This window comes from Orycteropus afer, unplaced genomic scaffold (assembly GCF_000298275.1).
Source record: "Orycteropus afer afer isolate SDZICR_OR568_19922 unplaced genomic scaffold, OryAfe1.0 scaffold00020, whole genome shotgun sequence".
NCBI classification, from domain to species: domain Eukaryota; kingdom Metazoa; phylum Chordata; class Mammalia; order Tubulidentata; family Orycteropodidae; genus Orycteropus; species Orycteropus afer.
In genome coordinates, this window is record NW_006921607.1 from 15,169,939 (window position 1) to 15,193,969 (window position 24,031).

At 46.7% G+C, this 24,031-nt stretch overlaps 1 protein-coding gene across 1 annotated transcript in view; it reads left to right on the top strand.

Moving 5' to 3' along the window:
* Positions 1 to 24,031, top strand: part of BPI (bactericidal permeability increasing protein) — a 41,757-nt gene that overhangs the window by 11,998 nt on the left and 5,728 nt on the right. Inside the window, exons 4-11 of the mRNA XM_007934747.1 lie at positions 1,032 to 1,095; positions 6,069 to 6,132; positions 8,472 to 8,563; positions 12,032 to 12,208; positions 13,797 to 13,856; positions 14,955 to 15,122; positions 16,346 to 16,413; positions 22,102 to 22,144. Of these exons, the coding sequence (XP_007932938.1) occupies positions 1,032 to 1,095; positions 6,069 to 6,132; positions 8,472 to 8,563; positions 12,032 to 12,208; positions 13,797 to 13,856; positions 14,955 to 15,122; positions 16,346 to 16,413; positions 22,102 to 22,144 (736 nt within the window). The remainder of the gene's footprint in view (positions 1 to 1,031; positions 1,096 to 6,068; positions 6,133 to 8,471; positions 8,564 to 12,031; positions 12,209 to 13,796; positions 13,857 to 14,954; positions 15,123 to 16,345; positions 16,414 to 22,101; positions 22,145 to 24,031) is intronic.

Consider the following 24,031-nt stretch of genomic DNA (forward strand, 5'->3'; position numbering starts at 1 on the left):
CAATGGTTAAGAGCTTGGCTGCTAACCAAACAGTTGGTGGGGCAAATGCACCCAGTGGGTCTGCAGGAGAAAAGGCCTTGCGGTCTGCTCCATAAAGATTATAGCCTAGAACATCCTACAAGACAGTTCTACTCTGTGACATCGAATCACTGTGACTTGAAAATCGACTTGACAGCACCTAAGAACAACAGCAAGCTATGCACCAGTCTTGTGCAAAGTGCTCATGAAACAGCAGTGACCAATACAAATTTAGGAATAGCTGACATTGATTGAAGGCTTAGCACTGTTTTAAGCACACGCATTATCTCGTTCATTCTACACAAGCAATTCTGTGAGGTTGGTCTATTGTTATCCCATTCTTAGGGGAGAAAACCAAGGCACAGAGGGGACAGGATATAACTCAAGTTTCCAGAGCTAGTGAGTGTTGAAGTGGAATTCAAACCCAACACTATTTGGCCCCAGACGCTTAGCCACCCAGTCCATTTTCTCTCTTGAAGCTTCCAGCCCAATGGGGAAGACAGATATTAACAAATCACTGCATTAGTGAATGGTTCATGGATAATTAGGTAAGAAGCGGTACCAGGTTCTGCAAGAACATAAAACAGGGAGAGCTGACCAATCTGAGTGCTGGTTCATCTTTCCTTGAGGAAATGACATTTGAATTGAGGTGAAAAGAATAAGTAGGAGTTAAGTAGATAAATGGTGGGCACAAGGACTGTTTCAGGCTATGAAGGGAGGAAGTGCGGGACATAGAGGCCATGGCAGGCTAGTGTGGTTAAAGTTCAGAGAGAGAGGAGGGGGCTGAAGAATGAGACTGAGAATCGGGGCAGAGGTCCTGCAGCTATTGAGGGAATACTCCGTGAAAAGATCACTTCACACGGGGTGAGAAATGCCTAAAAGGGTGTACGTAGTTGGAGCCTGGGATGAGCGTGCCTAGGTCTATTTGGAGGAGGGAGAAAGGTAGAGGTGACCTCCTGAAACATCCCAGGAGCACCCGGGAGCCTCATGTGTCCTCATGTGTCCATCTCTAGGTGGCTGATCAGACTCTTTCGCAGTAAAATTGAGTCTGCACTCCGAAGAGCCATTAACAGCAAGGTAGGTGGGGCTCGGGATTTCATCAAGGGTCAGAACAGGAGAGGCCCTCGGTGTCCATAGTCCTTATGTTTTGAAACCCCAAATCTGGCTCTACAAGTCAGTTGTGGGTACCTTACTGATGATCCTGCTGGAAGAAGAAGGGCCCACAACAAACTGCCCCCATATGCTCACATGAGCCACTTTGGCTCTTCCGCCAGTGCTCCTCCTCAGTCCCTCACTGCCAGCCCTCTCTCCTCACAGCTTCCTTCAGCCCTGCTGACTGCCTTCCCCCTACCCCTCTTGCCCCAAATCCCCCCTTTGCTGCTTCCCACCCAGAAAACATGCAACTGAAGAAGTTGCCAGGCTGGACATTGGCCAAACCCCAAGAGTAAACCATTTCTTGAGGCTAGAACTAGTATGAGAGGTAGCATCAGTGTTCCCCAACCTTGCTCATATCCTGAACCCCACAAAGCAGTTTCTTCAGCTGAGAAAAGAGACCACTAATCGATCTATTAATAAGGCATTAGTGTCCAAAAATCACCTGAGCCTATCTTCCAGGGAAAGCCTCCAAACTCAGTGAGCTTGGACTTTCTCCAGCAGGCAGTGGGTAGCCATTGAAGGTTCTAGGCAAGACAGCGACCTGACAGGATCTGTGCTTTCGAACAAATCTCTAGTATGTTATGAGAATGGCCTGAGGGGCCAAAAGTGGAGGCAGGAAGACCAGGAAGGAGCCTTACCTAATAATCTTCTAGGCAGGAGATATTGGTTTCCCAGCCATCGGTTCTGACAATATGAATAAGGAGATGCCAATCATATAAAATCATCTATGGGAAAGCACTCTGTTAAAAATTTTTAAAAATCAATGCATTGTTGTCAAGCTGCATAATCCAGTGGATTAGAGGATGAGTTTTGGGGTCAGAACCCCCTGGGTTTAATTCTGGCTCCAGGGCTGGCTTAACTAGCTGTGTGTTCTTGGACAAATGACTTGACTTTGCTGAGTTTTAGTTTCATCATCTGTGAAAGGAGAACATTCGTTAATCCTTGATGCATTTGAACTACGGTGTTGATGAAGAATATTGAATATGTCATGTATTGCCAGAAGCATGAACAAATTTGTCTTAGAAAAAATACTGCTGGAATGCTCCTCACAACTGAAGATGGTGAGAAAGTCTCACATACTTTGGACATGATATTAGGAGGGACCAGTCTCTGGAGAAGGACATCATGCTTGGAAGAGGGTCAACGAAAAAGAGGAAGACCCTCAATGCGATGGACTGACCCAATTGCTGCAGCAATGGCCTCAAATGTAGCAACGATTGTGGGGATGGCACAGGACTGGGCAGCGTTTCATTCTGTTGTAATAAGATCTCCATGAGTCAGAACCAACTGGACTGCCTCTAAGATTAATGAGATAATGCCGGCAATGATGAGAAGGATGATGATAGTAAGGATGAAAATGGTAAGGATGGGGTGATGGTGAGTGTTTCGTTATGTAGTGCCACTCTGACAGGAATGTGCCACAAATGGGATGGCTTGAACAAACAGGAGTTTATTCTCTTACAATTTTGGAGGCCAGAAGTCCGAGTTCCAGGTGCCAGGCTCTAGGGGCTGGGTGAAAGCTCCTCAACCTTGGGCTTCAGCTCTGCCTCTTGCTCCCGGCCCACTGAAGCTAGAGGCATCTCTTCACTCAGGCAGTTGCTGACTGCTAAGGCTGACAAACCCAGGGTTGACAAGTGAAAAGGCACAGTCCCAATACTACCAAACTACATGGCAGGCCATTGGTTCAAGTCCATTAAAAGTCCCAAGATCAGCAGGGCAACATGCCAGGCTGCTGAAGAATGACTCAGCTACATGCAGGCTTCAAGCGTGCCATCAGCTAGAGACCTTCCTCAAAGTTGCTTCCTATGTACTGGAAGCAGCCACATCCCTAAAGCAGCTACTCAGCTGCTCCAGTAGATTGCAAAATGGAGTTGATTACCAATCTCACCGTGGGGAATAACTACATCCGGCTGCCCAGCCACTCAACCAGGCCCAGCTAAGTTGACATACAACCTTAACTACCACAGTGAGGATAATGATGGCTTACACATACATAGGACTATACTATAGTCCTCTGCTTGGCACTAGAGTACACATGGCACTATGCTATAAACTCTATGTGGATTTTGGAATTAAATTCACACAAAACCCCTAGAAGGCAGGATGTCATGAATATCCCCATTTTACAGATGAGGAAACCGAGGCACAGAGAAGAAGTGATAGTGCTGGAATTCAAACCTAGGGCACCCTACCTCACAGGCAAAGCTCTTATTCATAGCAAGATACTGTTTAGAAGGGAGACTGAATGAATGAATGAGGTGTCAAGGTGTCCATGATGCCAGGAAGGGCTGGAAATGGAGAAGGTGAGCTAGGGAGTCCACCCCAATGAATGCAAATTCAAGGCTTGGTATCTGAGAAAGGAAGAGCCTGAGTCCACCTATGTAAAGTGTATATGGGGGAGACCAGAAGAGGGAAAGAGGCAGGCCTCCCAGCTGTGATTTGTTCTGGTTTGGAGCCATCTGGCAGCCTTGATGGGTGAGTGGCAGTGGAGCCCATGGGCAGCCCAGGAGTCCAGCTGTGCCCTAACTGGCTGACTGCTGCTCCTCCCAGCCCTGGGCCACTTGGAGAAGAGATACAGGCTTCTCAAGAAATGAGGTTCTGGGTCCTCCCTTGACCCAGACTCTGATGTGATAGAAATACACTCCAAGGAAACCAACATTTCTCTCGCTCCCTTCCTCTTTCCCTCCCTCCCTCCTTCCCCACATAAAATAACTTGACTGACAGCGGAGAAGGAGGGGAAGGAGAGTGTGGAAGCTGACCTCTGGGCCGATGGTGGGTCCAACCCTGGGGAGCAGTAAGAACCTGTGGAGTTTAATTTGGGAAGTACTGTCCTTGAGAGGCCCAGGGGACACCCAGGGACATTGTCATAGAGGCAGTTAGGCCCCCAGGCTGGAGCTCAGGGGAGAGGTCTGGGCTGCAAACCCAGGTCTGGGTATTGGCTACATGTTGGGAGCACTGGAGGTACCTTTACTTAGGTTTCCCTGAGGCTGATGCTGAGACAAACATTTGGGTGTAAGTGGTTTCTTTAGAAAAGGGTTCAGGCAGCCTAGTGAGAGTGAGAGGAAGGAGTCAGGAAAAGGTGAGTGGGCTACTGCCATGAGAACTGAGGTTCAGTCCTGCTGGGGATCCTCAGAGGAACTGTGTGGAACACAACTCACAATTGTTCTAAAAGGTGTAAAAAAATTGGGCTATTTATCCACTAACTTAGCCCTCTTTGGTTGAGAACTGTTCCTGGGGGTTTTAACTCCTCAGTGCTTCTAAGCCATCCTGGGCAAGTAGCTACAGAAGGCCCCAGGCTGTGAGATGTGGGAGCTGGGGACAAGAAGCCACTGTGTAGGGGAACTATTCACAGCAGGTGCAGGTGACCTCCAGGTGGATTAGGATGGGGTGCCAACAGCATCCTCTAAAGGGGACATAGGTATCTATTAAATGACTCAGGGAGAGAACATAGAGTGAAAGGAGAAGGGAGCCAAGAAAGCCCTAAGGACCTCCAACATGGACAGCCAAGGCCAAGAACCTCACCAAGTGTGTTTGAGGAAGGGTGAGTAAGGAGAGAGGAGAGACGCCTGGAGAGTCTTTGGTCAGGGGGCCCTAGAAGGAAAGAGTGGTCAGCCAGGCCAGGAGCTGCCCAATAGTCAAGAAAGCAAGGATCAAGAGACTTGGTTGGATTAATGAGGTGGAGGCTATTTGGGCCTGTTGGGAGGGTGAGGATTGGGCTTATCTGATTATCACTCCCAGTTCCAATCTCTTCAAGTTAGGGACAGCTGTCATTTGAATCCTATGTTCCAGCTATCCATTGCTTCAAAACAATTCCAAATTTAGTGTCACAAAACAACAGTCATTTTATAATGCTCATGGATTCTCTGGGTCTGGAAACTATGCAGGCACAACAAGGATGGCTTAACTTGTCTGTTTCCATGACATCTGAGGCCTCATCTGGGAAGACTCAAAAGCTTGGGGCTAGAATCATCTGGAAGTTTCCTCTCTCACATGTCCAGTGCCTGGATGGTTTGGAGGCTGTGTTCAGCTGGGACTACTGACCACAGCAAATACCCATAGTCTCTCTGTGTGGCTTGGCTTCCCACCGACCCTGGGCTGGGTTCCAAGAAGGAGCACCAGAGAGTGAGCATTCAAGAGATTCTTGTACACAGCCTTTTCTAACCTTGGCTCTGCAATCACAGTGTTGTTTTTGCCACATTCTACTGGCTGCAAGCAAGACCCAAGCCTGACCGAATTCAAGGAGGAATTCGTAGATTTCACCGCTGGATGGGGGCATGCAAGCTCACATACAGAAGAGCAATTGGAATGGGAAATATCACCTGTCACCGACCATTTATAGACAAGGAAATGGAGGGAGCTCCTTAGTGGCAAAGCTGGCACATGATCCAGATCTTCTCAGACCAGTACTTATTCCCCTAGGAGTCACGTGTGGATGGGGTCAGGAAGGCTTCTCTGGTGGCACACTGCAGAGGTGAGAGTGCCCACCCAGATTTGAGCAGAGGGCTGCTACCCACTCAGGAGCAGTACATAAAGAGAAAGCCAACCACCTCATCTTTATTGTTTTTTCACCACCTCGTTCCATAAAGTACCTATGACAGCAAAAACAAACATATAAATGAAAAAATCCACATTATAAAACAGAAAATATAAATGCTCATCCGAGAAGTTCCAGAGTAGGAAATAGTATGCAGATACTAAGTCATACAGTCATATAATTTACTATTTTTCAATTGGCCTGTTTAATTCTGGGCTTCCTGGTGGCCAAAGAGAGAAGGAGAACTTTAGCTGCATGATTTTCAAGGAGACATTTAAGGAAAGCAAAGCATGTCCTGCCATTATTCATGAAAGACATTTTCCACTATGTGGAGCCCTAACTGATCGCTTCTTCTCCCCAGATCTGCAATGTAGTGGCCAACTCCGTGTCCTCTAAGCTACAACCTTACTTCCAGACTCTGCCAGGTGACAAATGGGTGGGAGGATAGAAGGGGGAGGGGCTGGGGAAGTAGGGTGGGTGTGATGAGTGTGGCAGAGTCAGTCAATTTTCCAGACAGGCCTGGGCCTGAGTGGAGATAGGTCGAGCAGGTTCTTTTCAAATGGCAGCTGGTATCGGATTTCTATTGGGCCAGGTCCTGTGCCAGGTCCCAGAGAAGAAGCCCACACCTCGTACGTCACCCCGCCCCTGCAGAGGGCAAATGCCCAAATACTCCCAGCTCTCTGAGGCCAAAGGCTGGCCTAAGATCTGAAGCTGGTCACTTCTCCTCTCTGGGCCTCAGTGTCCACATCCTTAAAACGAGGACAATCTGCCCCCAAGTGCTTGGTAAACTGCAAAGTGCTTGGGGGAGAACTCCCTTGGCCTGAGTGCCCACCATGGGCCAGGTGCACAGTGCAGTGATGGCCTCCCAACACCCTATTGAGGTAAACATTGTTGTTCCCATTTCACACATGAGGAAACTGAGGCCCAGAGAGGATGTGTGACTTGTGCAAGATCACAAAGCCAATCCCAAAACCATACTCACTGCTGCCAAGTCAGATCCCACTCATAGCGACCCCTCCTTGGGTTTTCAAGGCGGTATCACTATGGAAATAGATTGCCCAACCTTCCTTCTGAGCAGTGGCTGGTGGGTCTGAAATGCCAGCCTTCTGGTTAGCAGTCAAATGCCTTAGGCACTACGCCACCAAAGCTCCCCAGAAAGCCAATAAGGGGTAGAAACTCACTAAACCAAACCCACTGCCGTCAAGTTGATTCCGACTAACAGTGACCCTATGGGAGAGAGTGGAACTGTTTTCCAATGCTGTAAATCTTTACAGAAGCAGATTGCTTCATCTTTCTACTATGGAGTGACTGTAGGTTCAAACCACTGACCTTTGGATTAGCAGCCAAATGCTGTAAACACTGTGCCACTAGAGTTCCTCCCTTAAGCAGAAGCAGGACCCAAATTCCAGGTTTTCTTACTCCAGGGCCTGTGCTGCAAACTGCTCCCTGGGCTGCCTCCCCACAGAGCCTGGCATGGCGAACACACGATACACACCCATTTGAGAGGCATTTTCTTCCTGTGGACACTGCCACCCAGGGGCCATTCTGGGCATGCTCAATGCAGGTGCAGTGTCTAAGGTTTGGCCTTGCCAGGCAGGGAAACGATTTTGGTTTGTGTCCCAGCCTCGTCCCCCCAGTGGTGCCACCTTGGGTGACTTGTCATTTCTGAACCTCAGTCTCTTCCCTTCTAACATGGGAAGGAGGAGTCTGTGGGTGTCACAAGCAGTTAAGCGCTGAGTTACTAACGGAAAGGTTGACAGTTCAAACCCACACGGAGGTCCCTCAGAAGAAAGCCCTGACTATCTGCTTCCAGAACATCAGAGCCATTGAAAACCCTGTGGAGCACAGCTCCACTCTGAACATAAGTTGGAGTTAACTTGACAACAACTGGTTTGTTTTTTTGGTTGAACATGGAAAGGAAGCACTGAAGTAGGGACATAAACCTCCCCAAAAAAATCAAACCCACTGCCATCAAGTTGATCCCAATTGATAGTGAGAAGTAGATTGTCCCATCTTCCTTCCATGGAGTGGCTGGTGGGTTTGAACCACCCACTTTCTGGTTAGCAGTCAAATACTTAGGCACTGAGTCACCAGAGCTCCTTAGGGTGGGACCTGTTGTTGTTGTTGTTGTTGTTGTTATGTGCCGTCGAGTCAGACCCAACTCATAGCGACCCCTCCTTGGGTTGCCAAGGCAGCATCAGTATGGAAGTAGATTGCCCAACCTAGTATTTATTTAATTCTCATTGGTTACTGCTGGGAAACAGAGAAGCAGCTGACAGCTGAGTCAGGCTGATGTCCACCTAGGATGTTGTTATAGCTAAAAATAATCCCTCCTGACTTTTGTGCTCCTGCCACGTACAAGGTGTTTGATATATACCTTCTCATCTTCCCAGCATCTGTGAGGTCGCTAGTATGATCCCATTCTACAGATGGCAGAGAGGCTCAGAGAAGTAAAGTGACTTGCTCAAGGCCACACAGCTGGTGAGGGGCTGAATTTGATCAAGCCCAGGTCTATCTGTCTGTTCCCTCAACCCTGGGCCCATCTCAGGGCTGTTGGAGGAAGGGAGTGAGATGATGTCTGCGAGTATGAGGTGTGGCTTCATTTTACTTTAGGGGGAGCTCAGGGAAGGCTCCCTGAAGGAGGTGGGAATGGAGATGGCACTGCAGCTCCTGGTCCAACTGCAGGGGATGCTGACCTTGTGTTCCAGACCTCAGGGATGTTGCCGTGGGGAGCCAGCTCATGGTCTGTCTCCCTTCCCTTTAGTGACAGCCAAAATAGATGCTGTGGCTGGGATCGATTACTCACTGGTGGCACCTCCAACAGCCACAGCCGACAGCCTGGACGTGAAGCTGAAGGTGAGGCTTACAACATTGATCATGTACCTTCACAGCTCAACCTCAGACTCACCCGGGCGCCCCAGCATCCTTGGAAACAAATCTTCCCCCCACTCACCTCTTGCCTTCTCTCTGCCCTCACCTGCACCCCACTTAGTCCTCTCCATTCTGGTCACACTGGTCTCCTTGCCACTTCTTGGTACAGATGCTTGCTCCCTCCCCAGAGCCTTCCCCCTTGGCATTTGCTGTTCCCTCTGCCCGGATGCTCTCCCCACATATCCCACAGCCTTCACTTGCTTCAAGTCTTTGTTCAAATATCGCCTCCCCAGAGAAGCCTTTCCTGACCACTCTCACTGAAATAGCTCCCTCCTCTCTCCCCAGCACACACACCCGCGCATTCACACACACACACACACACACACACACACACACGAACAGCCTCAAGCCTGTCCCCCTCACTAGAATGAGCAAGAAGGGGCTATGATTGCTTTGTTCACCACTGTATACATATCGTAGTATGTGCTATACCTAGAACCATGATTGGCACATAGTACTAGGTTCTTCGTAAACTTTTGTTGGCTGCAGGGAAGGAGGAAGAGAGGATGGATGGATGGATAGATGGATGGATGGATGTGGATGGATGGAGGGAGGGAGGAAAGGAAAGCGGAAAGGAGGAAAAATGGAAGGGAGGGTGGAGAGAAGGAAGGAGGGATGACAGATTGACGGAGGAGTAGAGGAATGAAAGGTGGAAGGATGGATGGATAGAGGTAGATGAATGAATGGATGGTTGAAGACAGGTGAAGGAAAAGGGAAGAAGGAAGACTGATAGAGAAAGAAAAAGCAGATGGGAAGAAGGGTTGGCGGGTGGATGGAGGAATGAAAGAATGGAAGGTGGGTGGATGGAAGCAGGGATAGTGTTTCATCTCGTGCCGCTCTCCACCCCCCACCCAGACACACACTGACCTTGTGCTTCCTCAAGCACACCATGTTTGTTCCCACCTCAGGGCCTTTGTCCTAGCTGTTCCCTGGAACTCTTTCCTTTCCAACGCTCACCCCACCTCGCTGCCTTCTCCTTACAAACCAGGGGTTCTCTGCTCAGACGTCACTCTCAGAGCAGCCTTCCCCACCATACCCACTAGAATAGGCCACCACTCCCCAGAATTCATCCCACGACCCGTGATTTACTTGGTTGTTTACTGTTCACTTGTTTGTTCATGGTCTCTCCACTAGAGTAGAGCTCCCAAGGAGCAGGGTCCCAGGTGACTTTGTTCGGGGCTGTGTTCTCACTGCTTGTAATCAAGTAAATGAATTCAAACCCAAAATACATTAGATGTAAAAAAGAAATAAAATCTGGAAACTACAGAAGAGAAATAAATAGGAAAGAAGGGAGGGAGGGAAGGATGGAAAGAAAATATCCCAAACTTTACATCCCAGAGATAGGTACGACCAACACACAGGTTTCGATTCCTCCCATCTTCGTCAGGCTGAGACAGACCAAAGTACACACACAAGCAAATACACATACAAACGTAGAAGCAAATGCACACACACACTCTCCAGTAAGTCACCTATACATCCTGCTTTAGAACATTGTTAAATGCAATGTGAATCTCTTTCTCCTGGCTGCCCTGAATCATCCTCCTGCAGCCCTTTCACAGTTGGCTGGTCATTCTTTTCCTAGACAGTAAACAGTGCCCCCTCCTGGGACATCTAGGCTCTTTTCATTTTCTCCCAAACGCAACTAAGCTGCAGTGAACATCCTTGTTGTTGTATCTCAGCCCATCCTTGAAGGTTTCCTAGAAGTGGAATTGCTGGGTCAAACAGTGTGCTTTGGGAAAAAAAAACAAAAAACAAAAAAAACCCAAGTGACATGACAGAGTAAAAGATTGAAACAATGCGTCATAATTATCCTTAGAGAAGTAGGAAGGTCTCATATACACCTGCCCCTACCTCCTGGGTTCCTACCCAGAGGTAAACATGGGGTGTAATCAGCCATCTAGTTCCCTGGTTTTAAGAATTCACGCACGCGTACATGAAAACCTATCTAGAGGTTGCTGATCATGCTGTTTACATGAAATGGCACACTGTTCTTCCACTTGCTTCTCTCACCTAATGATAGCGATTGGAGATGGTTCTTGGTTGGTCCATACCAACCACTGGTTGCCAAGTCAATTCTAACTCTTGTCAACCCCGTAAACCAAACCAAACCAAACTCACTGATATTGAGTCAATTTGACTTATAGTGATCCCTCCTTGGGTTTTCGAGGCAGTATCTCTACTGAAGTAGATTGCCCAGTCTTCCTTTCAAGGAGTAGCTGGTGGGTTTGAACTACCAGCCTTCTGGTTAGCAGTCAGATGCCTTAGGCACTACCCCATAGATCTCTCTTACTGCTTTTAAGAGTTGCATGGCATTCCCTAATATGACTTGTTATCTTCATTGATTTTAAATAATAAGATGATTCAAAGGTAAAGAAAATATTACATACTCCCATATCTTCATCACCCAGATTTAACAAATGTTACCCCTTGTCATATTTGCCTCTTATTTTTTAAAAAATAAAATACCATTGAAGTAGCTTATGCTCCTTGGACACCCCTATCAAATACCTGTCCCCCTTCCAGGTGACCACAGTGATGACAATGGTGTGTGTCCTTCTTGCCCACCTCTTACTACATGTCTATGTATGGCAATAATTCTTATACAATATCATTTCATGAGTCATTACATTTTATATAAATGGTATCATACCATCTGTGTCTATCTACAATTTGCTTTTTATAACTCAGCATTTTTTAACTAAATAAATAATCTGCTTTTGCAGCATGTTGCTAGATTGCTCTTCAGAAACATATAAATTTATATTTCCCCAGCAGCATCTGAACACTTTCACCAAAAACAACGTCACGTCATTTTAAAACAAATACACTCAAAATGGTTTATCTCTGTCTTGAAATCTTCTAATTTGATAGATGAAAAAGCAAAACAGAATTACTCTGTCTTTTTAATAGGGCATCTGTGTTGAGGCTGAGCCAGTGGAGTGGTTAAGAGTGTGCTCTCTGGACCCTGGATGCCTGGGTTCAATTCCTGGTTCTGCCATTTATCAGCTGTGTGATCTTGGAAAAGTCACTTAGCCTCTCTGTGTCTGTAAAATAAGCATAGTTATACCTTCCTCACAAGGTTGGCTGAAAAGCACTTAGAAACCAGAAAATAGGAGGCAGTTATGATACACAGAGGAGCTCTGGTGGCATAATGCCTAAGGCATTTGACTGCTAACCAGAAGGCTGGTGGTTCAAACCCACCAGCCACTCCTGGTTTAGTTTTTGTACGATGCACAGGTGCTATTTTTATTAGTTTCTGGCCATTACTTTTTCATCTGTGAATGTATCATTGGTATCCTTGGTCTTTTTTTTTTTTTTTTCCTGGCATGGGGACACAGAATTATTACCCTTGAAGGATTCTCAGGCTGACCCTGTTACTTCCACCCTCAGGGAGAGTTTTTCAGGCTGGCCTACCGCACCCCGCCTCCCTTTGCCCCACCAGCACTGGCGTTTCCCACTGACCACCACCACATGGTATACCTGGGCATCTCCGAGTACTTCTTCAATACTGCAGGGCTCGTGTACCACACAGCTGGAGTCATGAGGCTGGCCTTCACGGATGACATGGTAAGGCTGGGCTGGGGGTGGAGGTGGGAAGAGCCCTAGACTCATGAGTCCAGGAGACCTCCTGGACTTGAGTCCTTCTTCTCGCAGGGGGTGCTCAAAGTCTCAACTTTGAGAGTTCGATATTGGTTCACCACTGTCCAAGCCTCAGCTTCTGTGTCTGTAAAACACCAGTAATGGTATCTTCTTCAAAAGGATGTAATGAGGATTAAATGAGATGTTAGTGCATGAGAAACCCTCAGCATGCACTTAGCATGCAGGAAATACTCACTGAAACATGAAAGTAACAGTGACATTGACTGAGTTCCTGACCTATGCAGGCTCTGTATCTAAGGCATTTGACTGTTAACCGGAAGTCTGGCGGTTCAAACCCACCAGCTACTCCTTGGAAGGAAGATTGGGCAATCTACTTCTGTAGAGATACTGACTCAGAAACCCAAGGAGGGGTCACCATTAGTCTAATGGCCTTGACAGTTGTGAGTTTGTTTGTTTGTTTGTTCAGCATCGTATCACCATTGACATCCTCCTCCTCACTGTTTCTATCACATAGTCCTGACTGAGTCCCACTCTGAGCCTCAGTTTACCATCTGTAAAGTGAGTGTAGGTACAGCCTGATCCCAGCATGGTCCCAACCTTGTGGGTTTGTCCTAGGTCACTCCTGGAAGAGATGCCGGTCCTCCATCCCTGCAGTGTACATAAGGAGGGCCGAGCACCCTGATGGCCCCTGTGGAAGTAGACGCAGACTGCCCACATGCACACAAACACAACAACAAAAACAAACCCACTGCCATCGAGTGGATTCTCACTCGTAGCAACCCTAAAGGGCAGAGTAGAACTGCCCCCTAGGGTTTCCAAGGCTGTAAATCTTCACGGAAAGAGACTGCCTCTTCGTTCTCCCACGCAGCAGCTGGTGGGTTTGAACCGCTGACCTTTGGATAGTGGTTCAGTGCTTTAACCACAGTGCCACCAGAGCTCCTAATGAATACAATCCAAAACAGAAAAACCAAACTCACTGCCATTGAGTGAGACCCCCATTGGGTTTCCAAAACTGTAAATCTTTACAGAAGTAGATCAACCCATCTTCCTTCTGCCGAGCAGCTGATGGCTTTGAACCACTAACCTGGTTAGCAGCCATCCACTGCACCACCACAGGGGCTATTTATTCAGACAAGGGAGTCAGCCATCATTGTTTGTTTGGCAGAGACTCAAAAGCCTGCAGGGGAGGGGGGAAACTTTACAGTGAAAAAGAGAAAGGCTTCCAGTGGCCCTGGTTGGAGGCTGTGGGCCTGGGGAAACTGGCAGCGGGCTAACTAGAAGCAGGCATCTTATATGATTGGTTTGGGGAGTATATTTGACTTTCTCAGGGACAAAAAGTAGAGAAGCCACCTGTCACTGATCAGAGCCTAACCGTTGGTTCTGGGCAGATTGGAGCAGAGGTTGTGGGTCAGAGTTCTATGGTCATGTTTGGTCTGACGGCTGTCCACTGGTGTACTCAATCTTTCCCACACACCCATGCAGAATCTTACCCCCCACACACACACATGTACATCCAAACTATTCTCCAAGATCCTTTGCTCTTCTCTTGCTGCAGATTCCACAGGAATCCAAATTCCGATTGACAACCAGATCCTTTAGATCCTTCCTACCTCAGGTAAGAAAAAGGCCTGTTCTCCTTTTCTCCTTTAGTTAGCTCAGAAGGAGGCCTGGGTGCTGGGCCGGGCTGGGCTCTGCAGAGTGGCCCGATAAGCCTCTTCCCACCCCCAGATCCTGAGGCAGCCCACCAGGGAAAGGGGAATGGCTTCTTCTTATTATTCTTATTATTATTTTAAATTGTGATTTGGGTTAAAGTTTCCAGAGCAAGTTCATTTTCCATACAGCTGTTCACACACATTTTGTTTCATGACCTTGATTGGCAATGGCTCCTTACAGCCCCTCCCCCATACAGAGAATGGCTCCAAGCACCCAGCTGGTCAGGTGTGAGTTTAAACACCAGGGGTTCATCCAAACAAAAAATACTTGTTGAGTGCCCACCATGTGCTTGGGACCCTGTGCTAGGTACCCAACAGAGCAGACCAGGCCCCTGCCCTCCTGGAGCTCACAGTCCAGGAGAAAGAAAAAATACTATTCAGGTACGGAAGAGAATCAGAAAGAATGACAGTCTGTGATAGTGAAGCCAGAAGGTTGATGAGGTCACTTTAGGCTTCTCTGATGGTGGCACCTCCAGAAATTTCTCTATCGGGTACACTGGGGGTGTTGGGGGGGTGCTGGGGGAACTGCCTTGAGCTTCATTTAAATAACAATTGCAATATTTTTCACTCTGACTGATAGTTTACCCGGGGGAGAGTTGGAGGCTAGCAGATATGGGGGGATCACTAAGGCCTTCCTCACTTCCCCCTTGAAGCCACTGCTGCTCTCTGAGGAGGTGGCAGTTGAACTGAGACCTGAAGAGCCAAAGTGAGGAGGAATGTGGGGACAGGCATTCAGGGAAAAGGAGCAGAGAGTGAGGAGGTCTTAAACTGGAAGAAAGCTTGTATGTTTGAGGAAGAGAAAGGAGCTCCTTGTGGTTGGCGAATGGGAGAAGGTGCGGTGAGGTTGGCAGGGTGCCAGGTGGGTGCCAGCCATTGGGATTTAGTCCAGGGGCAATGGGAAGGCTTTGGGAGTGTTTATGAGGCGGGTAGGACCTGACAGGATTTGGAAACCTTTAATAAAAACTACCCCTAATTTTGGTCATAATCCTTGGGAGCTACAGGTGGACAAGAAGTTCCCCAACATGAAGATGCAGCTCTTCCTGTCTGTCTCCTCCCCACCTCAACTGGCTGTGGACCCCACCGGCCTCACCCTCACCCCTACACTGGAGGCCCAGGCCTTTGCAGTCTTCCCGAACTCCTCCCTGACCTCCCTCTTCCGGCTTGGCTTGGTAAGCTGTCCATAGATATGGGCAGATAGGTTGAGCCCGGGTCCCAAGCAGCCAGGCAGCCCTGGGCAATGCTGAGGAGCCAGGGTACCTGGTGTGAATCCTGCCCAGATTCAGGCCTGCCTTTGGCACATACAGGCATTCATTCCCTCAGTTTTCATTTGTGTACTTGTTGACTTATTCATTCAATTACTCATCCACTCAATTTTTCATTCATTCACTCAGTTTTTAAATTGTTCAATTATTCATTCCATCGTTGACTTGAAATATGTTTCTGATTCATATATGCATTTTTCACTCATATCTTTGATCATTCAATCATTCACAAGCTCATTCATTCATGCATATCTTTGAACATTCATTCATTCATGTATTTGTTCATGCTTTCATCTATTTGTTCATTCAATTATTAATTTGTTCAATTGCTGACTTGAAATATGCTATCCTGTTTCTGGCTCAAATATGCATTTACTTGTTCAATTATTCACTTATCTATTCACTTATACCTTTGTTCCATCATTCATTTGCATATTTGTATATTCATTCATTCATCCATCCACATATGTCTTTATTCATTCATTCATTCATCTGTTTAGTCTTTCATTTATTCTGTTTTCATCCTGTTGTTGATCTGTGCATTCATTAATTTGTTTATTTCATCACCCTCAAACATTTGGTAGCATCCACTGTGACCACTAGGGGTACATACAGTCCAGCCCCTCTATCACCACAAGATACTTCCTGTCTGCATGGTACTTACAGGCCTCAGGCAGGTCTGCCCAGTCTGGGACTGAGACCCATTTTCCCACTTTGCAGATAAAATGGGCCTTGTGGGGGTTACTGGCCCAAGATCAGGCAGACAGTGAGCAGGAAAGGTGAAGAGGGAACCTCAGTTTTGTAACTCAATATGTACTTGTTGAATGAATAAATGAATGAAGAGATGAGGGCTGACCTCGCCCCATCTCACGGATCCCCTCCCGGAAGTGACTGGGGAACTCTAAAATGATCCCAGAAGCAGGGAGGAGAAAACTGTAATTGGCTGACTGTCCAGGACTTATCAACCACAGTAAGGTGAGAGGACTCCTTGTCCTGTGGGTTCTGTGGGTCTAGGCCAGCAGTGTGAGCTGCTCTGCTGAGCCTGTGTGAAGGAAGGCCTCACACACAGGGGGGCATGGGAATTTGGAAGCCTTGAGAGACACTTCACTTTCTGGGTCATTGCCTTGCAGATCATGAACATTTCTGTGGTGGTTGGTATCAAGTCTGACAGGCTTGTTGGAGAGCTGATGATGAACAAGTAAGTGGGCCTGCAGAGGAGGGGCTGCCAGCCATTCTCAGTGCCCCTGTGATTGATAGCCAGGGCTCCACAATGCACCACTCTGTACCATTGAATTCCTGTTCACCCATCACATTTAAGCCTCAAACAATGCTAGACGACCACAATTATCCCCATTTTGCATCTGGTGAAACTGATACTGACATGAAGTGACTTGCTCAAGGTCACACTCGCCATCTCAGTTTGCCAAACACTGTCCCACTTTTAGCACTGAAGTCCCGCATCCCAGGAAATCCTTCAGTCTCAGGCAAACACTCCTGGCTGGAAAGTGCCAGAGGGATGATTCCAGCCCATACTGACCAACAGCTCCCAGCTGCCCCAGGTTTCTGGCTTTCCTTGGCACTCGGAAACCCTCCTTCAAATCTTGACACCCCATCCTTGGGACTTACTCAGCTGGCACCTGTTGGAAGAGTCTGGAACCCAAGTGACCAGGGGCTGAATCCCAGCACCGGAGGCTGTGGTGGGGAGTGTGAGCTTGGGTGCGAGGCCCTGCATCTGAGCTTAGCCGGCCTTGGCAAGCCTCCACATTGTCCAGCTTCATGTGGACATGACTTCTTTGCTAACAGCTTAGCTGTGAGGATTAAATGAGCTATTAGTATGTGTGACGTGTTTAGGGCACTTCTGGGGATGTAATTTATGCTCAATAAGCAAGAGGGAAAGAGATAGATAGGCAGATGAACAGAAAAAGAGAAATACAGATGTGGGGGAGAGACAAAGAGGAAGGGAGACAGGTGGAGAGACATAGAAAGAAGGGGACAAAAAGACAAAAAGAGGGAAGGAGGGAAGGAGGAGGGAGAGACAGAGAGACATAGAGGAGGGGCCATCCCCCAAACCATTACCCTGAGAAAATCTTTAAACCCTGAATTGAAACTATCCCCTGATGTCATCTTTGAGCCAAATAGTAGTTTAGCCTAGTTAGAAAAGAATGTCTGTATTGCATTCTAGTCTTTTTTTTTAATGCATTTTATTGAAATATAATTTATGTACAGTGAAAAACACAAAGCTAAAGTGACATGGGTCAATGCATTTTTTTTCAGTTCCCTCCCCTCTCCTCCCACCCCTGGCAACCAACAAAGTTTCCCTCCATATATAAACCTCTCCTCGACCCTCTACAACAACGAATTAATACTATATTTGTCCTTCTGTGATTAACTTATGTCACTCAGCATAGTGTCCTCCAAGTTCATCCATATTATGCAGTGTTTTGCAGACTCTACATTATTCTTTATTGCTGCATAGCATTCCATTATGTGTATGTACCATAGTTTGGTCATCCACTCTTCCACTATGAATCTTAGAGATAAGTCTCTTGCCAGATATGTAATTATCGGCAAATATGAATTTGTTGCTGTCATTTTTGTTATGTGCTTTTTCATGGTGTCAATTTCTTTATTCCATATAATTTTCTATGCTGAGCTCATTTTGTTTATGAATCATGTTATCACTTCCTTCATTGCTATTGTTTTAGTATTTGCTGAATATTTATGCTGGTCCTCTTTTTTTTATGTGAGGGTTTATCATTTTTCTTTGAGGTTACCCTGTGATTTATCCATTCTATCTTGTAGTTGTCTTGACTTCCCTACCATCTAGAAGTTCTGTAACGACACAGTTTTTTCCCTCTTTTTGGTTTGTAGTTGTCCTCATTTGTCAGGTGATATCTCTGGTTCCCTATTTAAAATCTAGTAGGCTTATTTGCTTTGGATACTTCCATAGCTGGGTTGGTTTCTGGGTTATATCATCATGTGTGTTGATGGTCAGTTGTTGGCTGTTGTTGCTTCTCTGTCCAAAGGGCTTCCTATAGCATCTCTTGTAAGGTTGGTCTGATTTTAACAAACTCCCTTAATTTCTGCTTATCTGGAAATGTCCTGATTTCACCATCATATTTGAGGGTCAGTTTTGCTGGGCATATAATTCTTGGTTGGAAATTTTTCTCTTTCAGGGTTCCCACTGTCTTCTCGTCTGCATGGTTTCTGTCAAGAAATCCAAGCTTAGTCTTATTGGTTGCCCCTTGTAGGTAACTTTTTGTTTTTCCCATGCTGCTCTCATGATTCTCTCTTTGTCTTTGGTTTTGGTAAGTTTGATGATGATATATTTGGATGATTTTCTTTTGGGGGTCTATCCTGTTTGGTGTTCGTTGGACTTCCTGAATGGATGTATTCTCATCTTTCATCATACAAGGAAAATTCTCTTCCAACCAATCTTGGACAATTTTCTCTGTGGTTTTATTTGTCTCGCCCTGTTCTGGAATTTCAATGACATGTAAGTTATTCCTTTTGATGGTATCCCACATAAACCTTAGGCTTTCTTCATTTTGTTTTGATCTTTTTTCTGATTGATCCCTTTCCAAAGAAGTGTTCAGGTATTTGCCTTCAATCTCACTGATTCTGTCTTCCATTGATTCAATTCTGCTCCTTCGCCCATTCAATGTCTTATCTATATCTGAAAATTTAGTATTAATCTTCTGGATTTCTGTGTGTAGATTTTGTATCCTTTCTAATTTTTTATTTATTTTGTCATTTTGTTCTTGTATTGTCTTTTGAAATTGTTCTAGGGTTTTCTCTGTGTTTTCCTTGATCTGTCTCTCAATTCATTGAAGATACCTAAATATAATTTTTTAAAATTCCTTATCAGGGAGTTCCAATGCTGCGTCTTCCTCAGGGATGTGTTTTGGGTCTGTATCCTGGTCCCTTGTTTCTCCTGCTTTATCTTGCTTCTTTGTGTGGACTGTGATGCTCTGTTGTCTCTGAGGCATTGTGACATTTTTGTGTTTATATTTAATTGGTGATTGTATGTTGGAGTGACTTGCACATGATTTTCATTTTCTTTCTTTTGTTTGTATGTTATCTATGCAAGCAGGGTACCATGCTCCTCTATTCGCTAGTTGACAGCACTCACCACCTGTCTCCTTTCCTGTTGTCAGCCTCTCATATGTCCCTGCTGACCTTGGCAAACAGAGCCTATTCTTAGGTCCCTGGAATCTGAATGAGAATACTATCACTTTAAATACCCAAAATGGCCACCGCTTGTAAACATTCAAAATGGCTGCACCCTAGGTCACTTAAACATTCAAAATGGCTGCACCGTCAGTCACTTTAAATATCCAAAATGGCTGCCATGTGTAAACAATCAAAATGGCTGCACCCTCCAGACAGCGGAAAGTCAACAGCTCATGTTGTCTCCCTCCTTGCTGTTTCCCTTCCTAGTCATAGGCCACTAGTGTAGTCATCCCTGCAGCCCTTGGTGACCAGGGTTGATCTTTAGGTCAATTCTCAGGTCCCAACACCACTTGGAAATATTCAGGCTGTTGGTCCCGTCAGAGTAGCTGACAGTCCACAGCTCTGTTCATCTCTCTACTCACTGTTTTCATTTAGGTTTTTCCACTAGTTGATGCCTAATCCACTTCTGTATAGTTCCTTTCAAAGCTCAGGGTTCCAGGATTATCTTCTGTATATCCATCAATTGGTTTTTCTTTTCTTTGTTGAAGACGGTTTGTGTTGCTTGTCTGCTTATTCCTCCATCTTATGGGAAGTTGTATTATAGTCTTTTAAAGAATTATCTGTATGTGATCAGATTGACAACAGCAACTCGAAAGGATAGATGAGAAGCTTAGGGGGGCAGTGAGATAGTGTTAAAGGCGGTGCAACATTTGGAAAATGTTGTTGAGTGACACAACTTGAAGACTATAACCAATGTCACTTATGTGCATGTGGAAATCATTGAAGTGGTGCGCGTTTTGTTGTGCATGTTGTCACACAAAGAATTAAATGGAAGGGAGGGAGGAAGAGGGTGACATAGAGGAGATTCACAAAGCCACAGAGAGGTTGACATTCAGCAAGCAGACAGGATGACGCCAACATCTAGACCCAGGCGTCAGCCTCTGCACCACAGCCAGGCTGTTTAAACTGTGTCTTGACCCACATTCCTCCTGTTTCTGCCTCCTCTCTGGCTCCGCGCTGTCTCTCTTCACCTTGAGATTAACTCCTGAGGTTTACACACTGCTCATTTCTCCTCGCATCATTTTGACAAGTGTTACTGCTCCAGAAACATGTGGATTTAATTTTCCTTGAGACACCCATGGGCCTTTCAAGTGGAAGAGCTGCAAAGGATACAGCTGGGTGTTGGCTGAGCACTGAAATGTACAGGAGTAGGTGGGGGTTGAGAATCCAGAGGGCAGGTGTTCTGGTTCCCTAGTGCTGCTCTGACAAGAAATATACCAGAAATGGAATGGCCTTAACAAACAGGAGATTATTCTGACAATTTGGAGGCTTTAAGTCCAAGTTCAAAGTGCAAGTCTCTAGGGGCTGGGTCAAAGCCCCTGAACCTTGGGGTCCAGCTTTGCCTCCTGCTCCCAGCCTACTGGAGCTAGAGGCATTTCTTCACTTAGATAGCTGCTGGCTGCTGAAGCTGAGAAGCCCCAAGGTTGATAAGTAAGAAGGCACAGTCCCGATGTTACCAAACCACACGCCAGGCCATTAACTTAAGTCCATTGTAAGTCCCAAGGTCAGCAGAGCACAGCAGGCTGCTGAGCAACGACACGGCTACATGCAGGGTCCAAGTGTGCCATAGGCTAGAGACCATTCTCAAAGCTTCTCCTTATATACAGGAAATCAGACCACATCCCAAAGGCAGCTACTCAGCTGCTTGTGGTAGATCTCACCATGGAGTTGATTGCCAGTTTCATCATAAGCAGTAACTACCACCAGCTGCCCCAGCCATTCAACCAGGCCCAGCCAAGTTGACACACAGCATAACCACCACAGCAGGGATCCTGGGGCTACCAACTTTTGGTTAACAAGAGCAAATCTGCAAGCCTTATAGGGTGCTAAAGGCAAGGGCTTTGGTCTCAGGGAAACCTGGGTTTGAAATCCTGCTTTGTTATTTGTTAGCTGTGTGACCATGGCCAAGTTGCTTGATCTGAGTGTCAGTTGCCTCAGCTGTAAAATTGGTATATGATGGCCCTTGCCTCTTGGAGTGTTGCACAAATTCAGTGGGATAAAACAACCCAGCATAATGAATGATAAGTGTTCATCATATATTTTCCCTTTGCCGTTGGATCACTATTAAAATGTAATAAAGGTTGTAACGGAGAGAAAGTATATTGGCTCAGGTAACTGAAAAGCCCAAGGGTTTTAGGCAAGGGTTGGATCCAGGTGCTCAAATGATGTCACTAGCAATCTGCCTCTTCATCTCTTGGCTCTGCTACCCTCAGCACTGACTTCATTTCCTGGCAGGCTGTCACCAAGTTGTGGCAAAATAGCCACCAGCTGCTTCCTGATTTTCCTAGAGAAAAGAGAATACCTCATTCCTAGAATTTCCAGAAGTACTGGGAAAAAACTTTTAATGGGCCAGCATAGCTCACAGGTCCATCCTTATCACAATCACTGTGGCAAGGAAGGTGAGTGATGTCCTTTTTCCACTTCTGGAGCTCCAAATGAGATAAGCAGCACTCCAACAATGTGGCTCAAGAGTGGGGTGCCTTCCCCGTAGGAAAAATCAGGAAAGTGGGAAGAGGAAGGAGACATGCATGCTGAGTCGACAAACAGCTGATGGCCACCGGAATGGGGCCCTTCTCCTACTTGGTCTTGAAGCCCGCAACTGGAATCTTGTCAGGACAGTGTTGGTCTCACTCTCTCCCTCCCCTTCCCACAGGCTGCACCTGGAACTGAAGCACTCAGCTATTGGCTACTTCCCGGTAAGTCTGAGGCCCTCGAGCCTCCTTCCTTCCCTTGATCTTGGGAGGACTGTCTTGAGGGCCACTCTAAGCTCCTGGCATCATTTTTGCAACCACTGGCTCATTTGAATATAATCTGCATGTGAACAAATGGTGTGAGGGTTTGGGGGTAGAGAGATCTGAGCTGGAATTCCTTCCTGTGTGGTATTGGGCAATTCACTTTCCCTCTCTGAACTTCAGAATTTCCTCATAAATCAGAGCTATCCCTTCCACCTGAGTTAGTGCGGTGAGGTTTAAATGAGATTAACTGTGCATAAGGACAGAAAATCTACATAACAAATGTTTGTTGAATGAACAAGTTATTTACTTTATTGAGCATCTGCTATGTGCCAAGCATTTTTCCAGGGGATATGCTGATGAACAAGACGGAGTCAACCTCTTTTCTGAACCTTACATTGTGGTGGGAGGCAGGCAATAGAGAAATGAAGGTCATTTCAGTCATGAGCAGTGCTATGAAGAAAAAAAATAGGGGTGAGGTAGCAAATGATGGGGAGGGTTGAAGATTAGATGATGTGATCAATAAAGGCATCTCTCAGGAGGTGATATTGGAGCCAAGTCCCAATGGATGAGAAGGAACCAGCAGGCAATGATCATTTGCAGGTAGAGGGAAAACATTAGGGGCAAAGCCCCTGTGGTGGGAATAAGCTTGGCATGTTTGAGGAGAAGAAGGGAGGCTAGTGTGGCCAGGGCAGAGCACAGCAGGCAGAGGATGGAGAAGGGGATATGGCTGGAGAGGCAGGCAGGACCTGTCTCACCCAAGGTCTTCTGGGCCAGGAGATCTGTTCGAAAGGCAGTGAGGAACCAGTGAACTGTTTCCTACAGAGAGTGACTTGTTCTGATGAACATCTTTATAAAGAGCCCTCTGGCAGCTGTGGGGGGAATGAATTATAGGGGACAAGAGTCAGACCAAGGAGACCAGTGGGGAGACCAGTGCATTTTTCCAGGTGAGAGAAGATGGAGGCTGGGACTTGGGAGGGAAGAAGGAGAAGGATGGGGCCAATAGGGGTATATTTTGAAACAGAATCAGGCAGATCCTGGTGACAGAGTTGATGTGTCCAGTGAGGGGAAAGGGAATCAAGAATGACTTCCAGGCTTATGATTTGAACAGCCGGGTGAAGGGGTCTTTGGGTGGTACAAACAGTTAAGCACTCAGCTGCTAACAAAAAGGTCAGAAGTTCAAGTCCACTGAGAGGTGCCTTGGAAGAAAGGCCTGGTGATCTACCTCTAAAACATCATCCATTGAAGCCCTCCGAAGCACAGCTCTACTCGCAGACACATAGGGTCGCCGTGAATTGGATCCAACTCAAAGGCAACTGAGGAAAAGAAACATCAAAAAAGCTGAGTGAAAAATGGAGCCATTTACTGAGCTGAGGAAATGGCTGGTGGAAGGCAGAAGAACAGGTATCACTCCACCTATAGATGGTTCCACTCTCTGGGAATCACTTACCATCAGTAAGGAGAGTCCCCAGGCGCCCTCACCTGGGGCACTAATAGCAAGTGGCCACATAGGCAGCAGCTCCAACACCCAGTACCATGCGCCACTCAGAGCATCCACCCTGGTGACTTAGGTTAGGAGGCACTGTGTGTTGATTCTGTCCTCGGCATCTTAACACACATGGCCTGACTCCACCTCTTGGCTGGCCTCTGGTTGACCCTTCCGCTGCTCTGCAAAACATTTCCTTGGCTCTCTGAGATGACCCCCAATCCCCCCACCAAGTGAGTGCCTTGTAAGCTACCAGCTCCAAAGTCAGACCATCCCTACGTCCCCTCTAAGTCTGAGAAAATCCAGCCAACTGTTTCCACCCGATAAGATTGCAAAAAAAGAGAAAAACCCAAAGCAAGCTCATT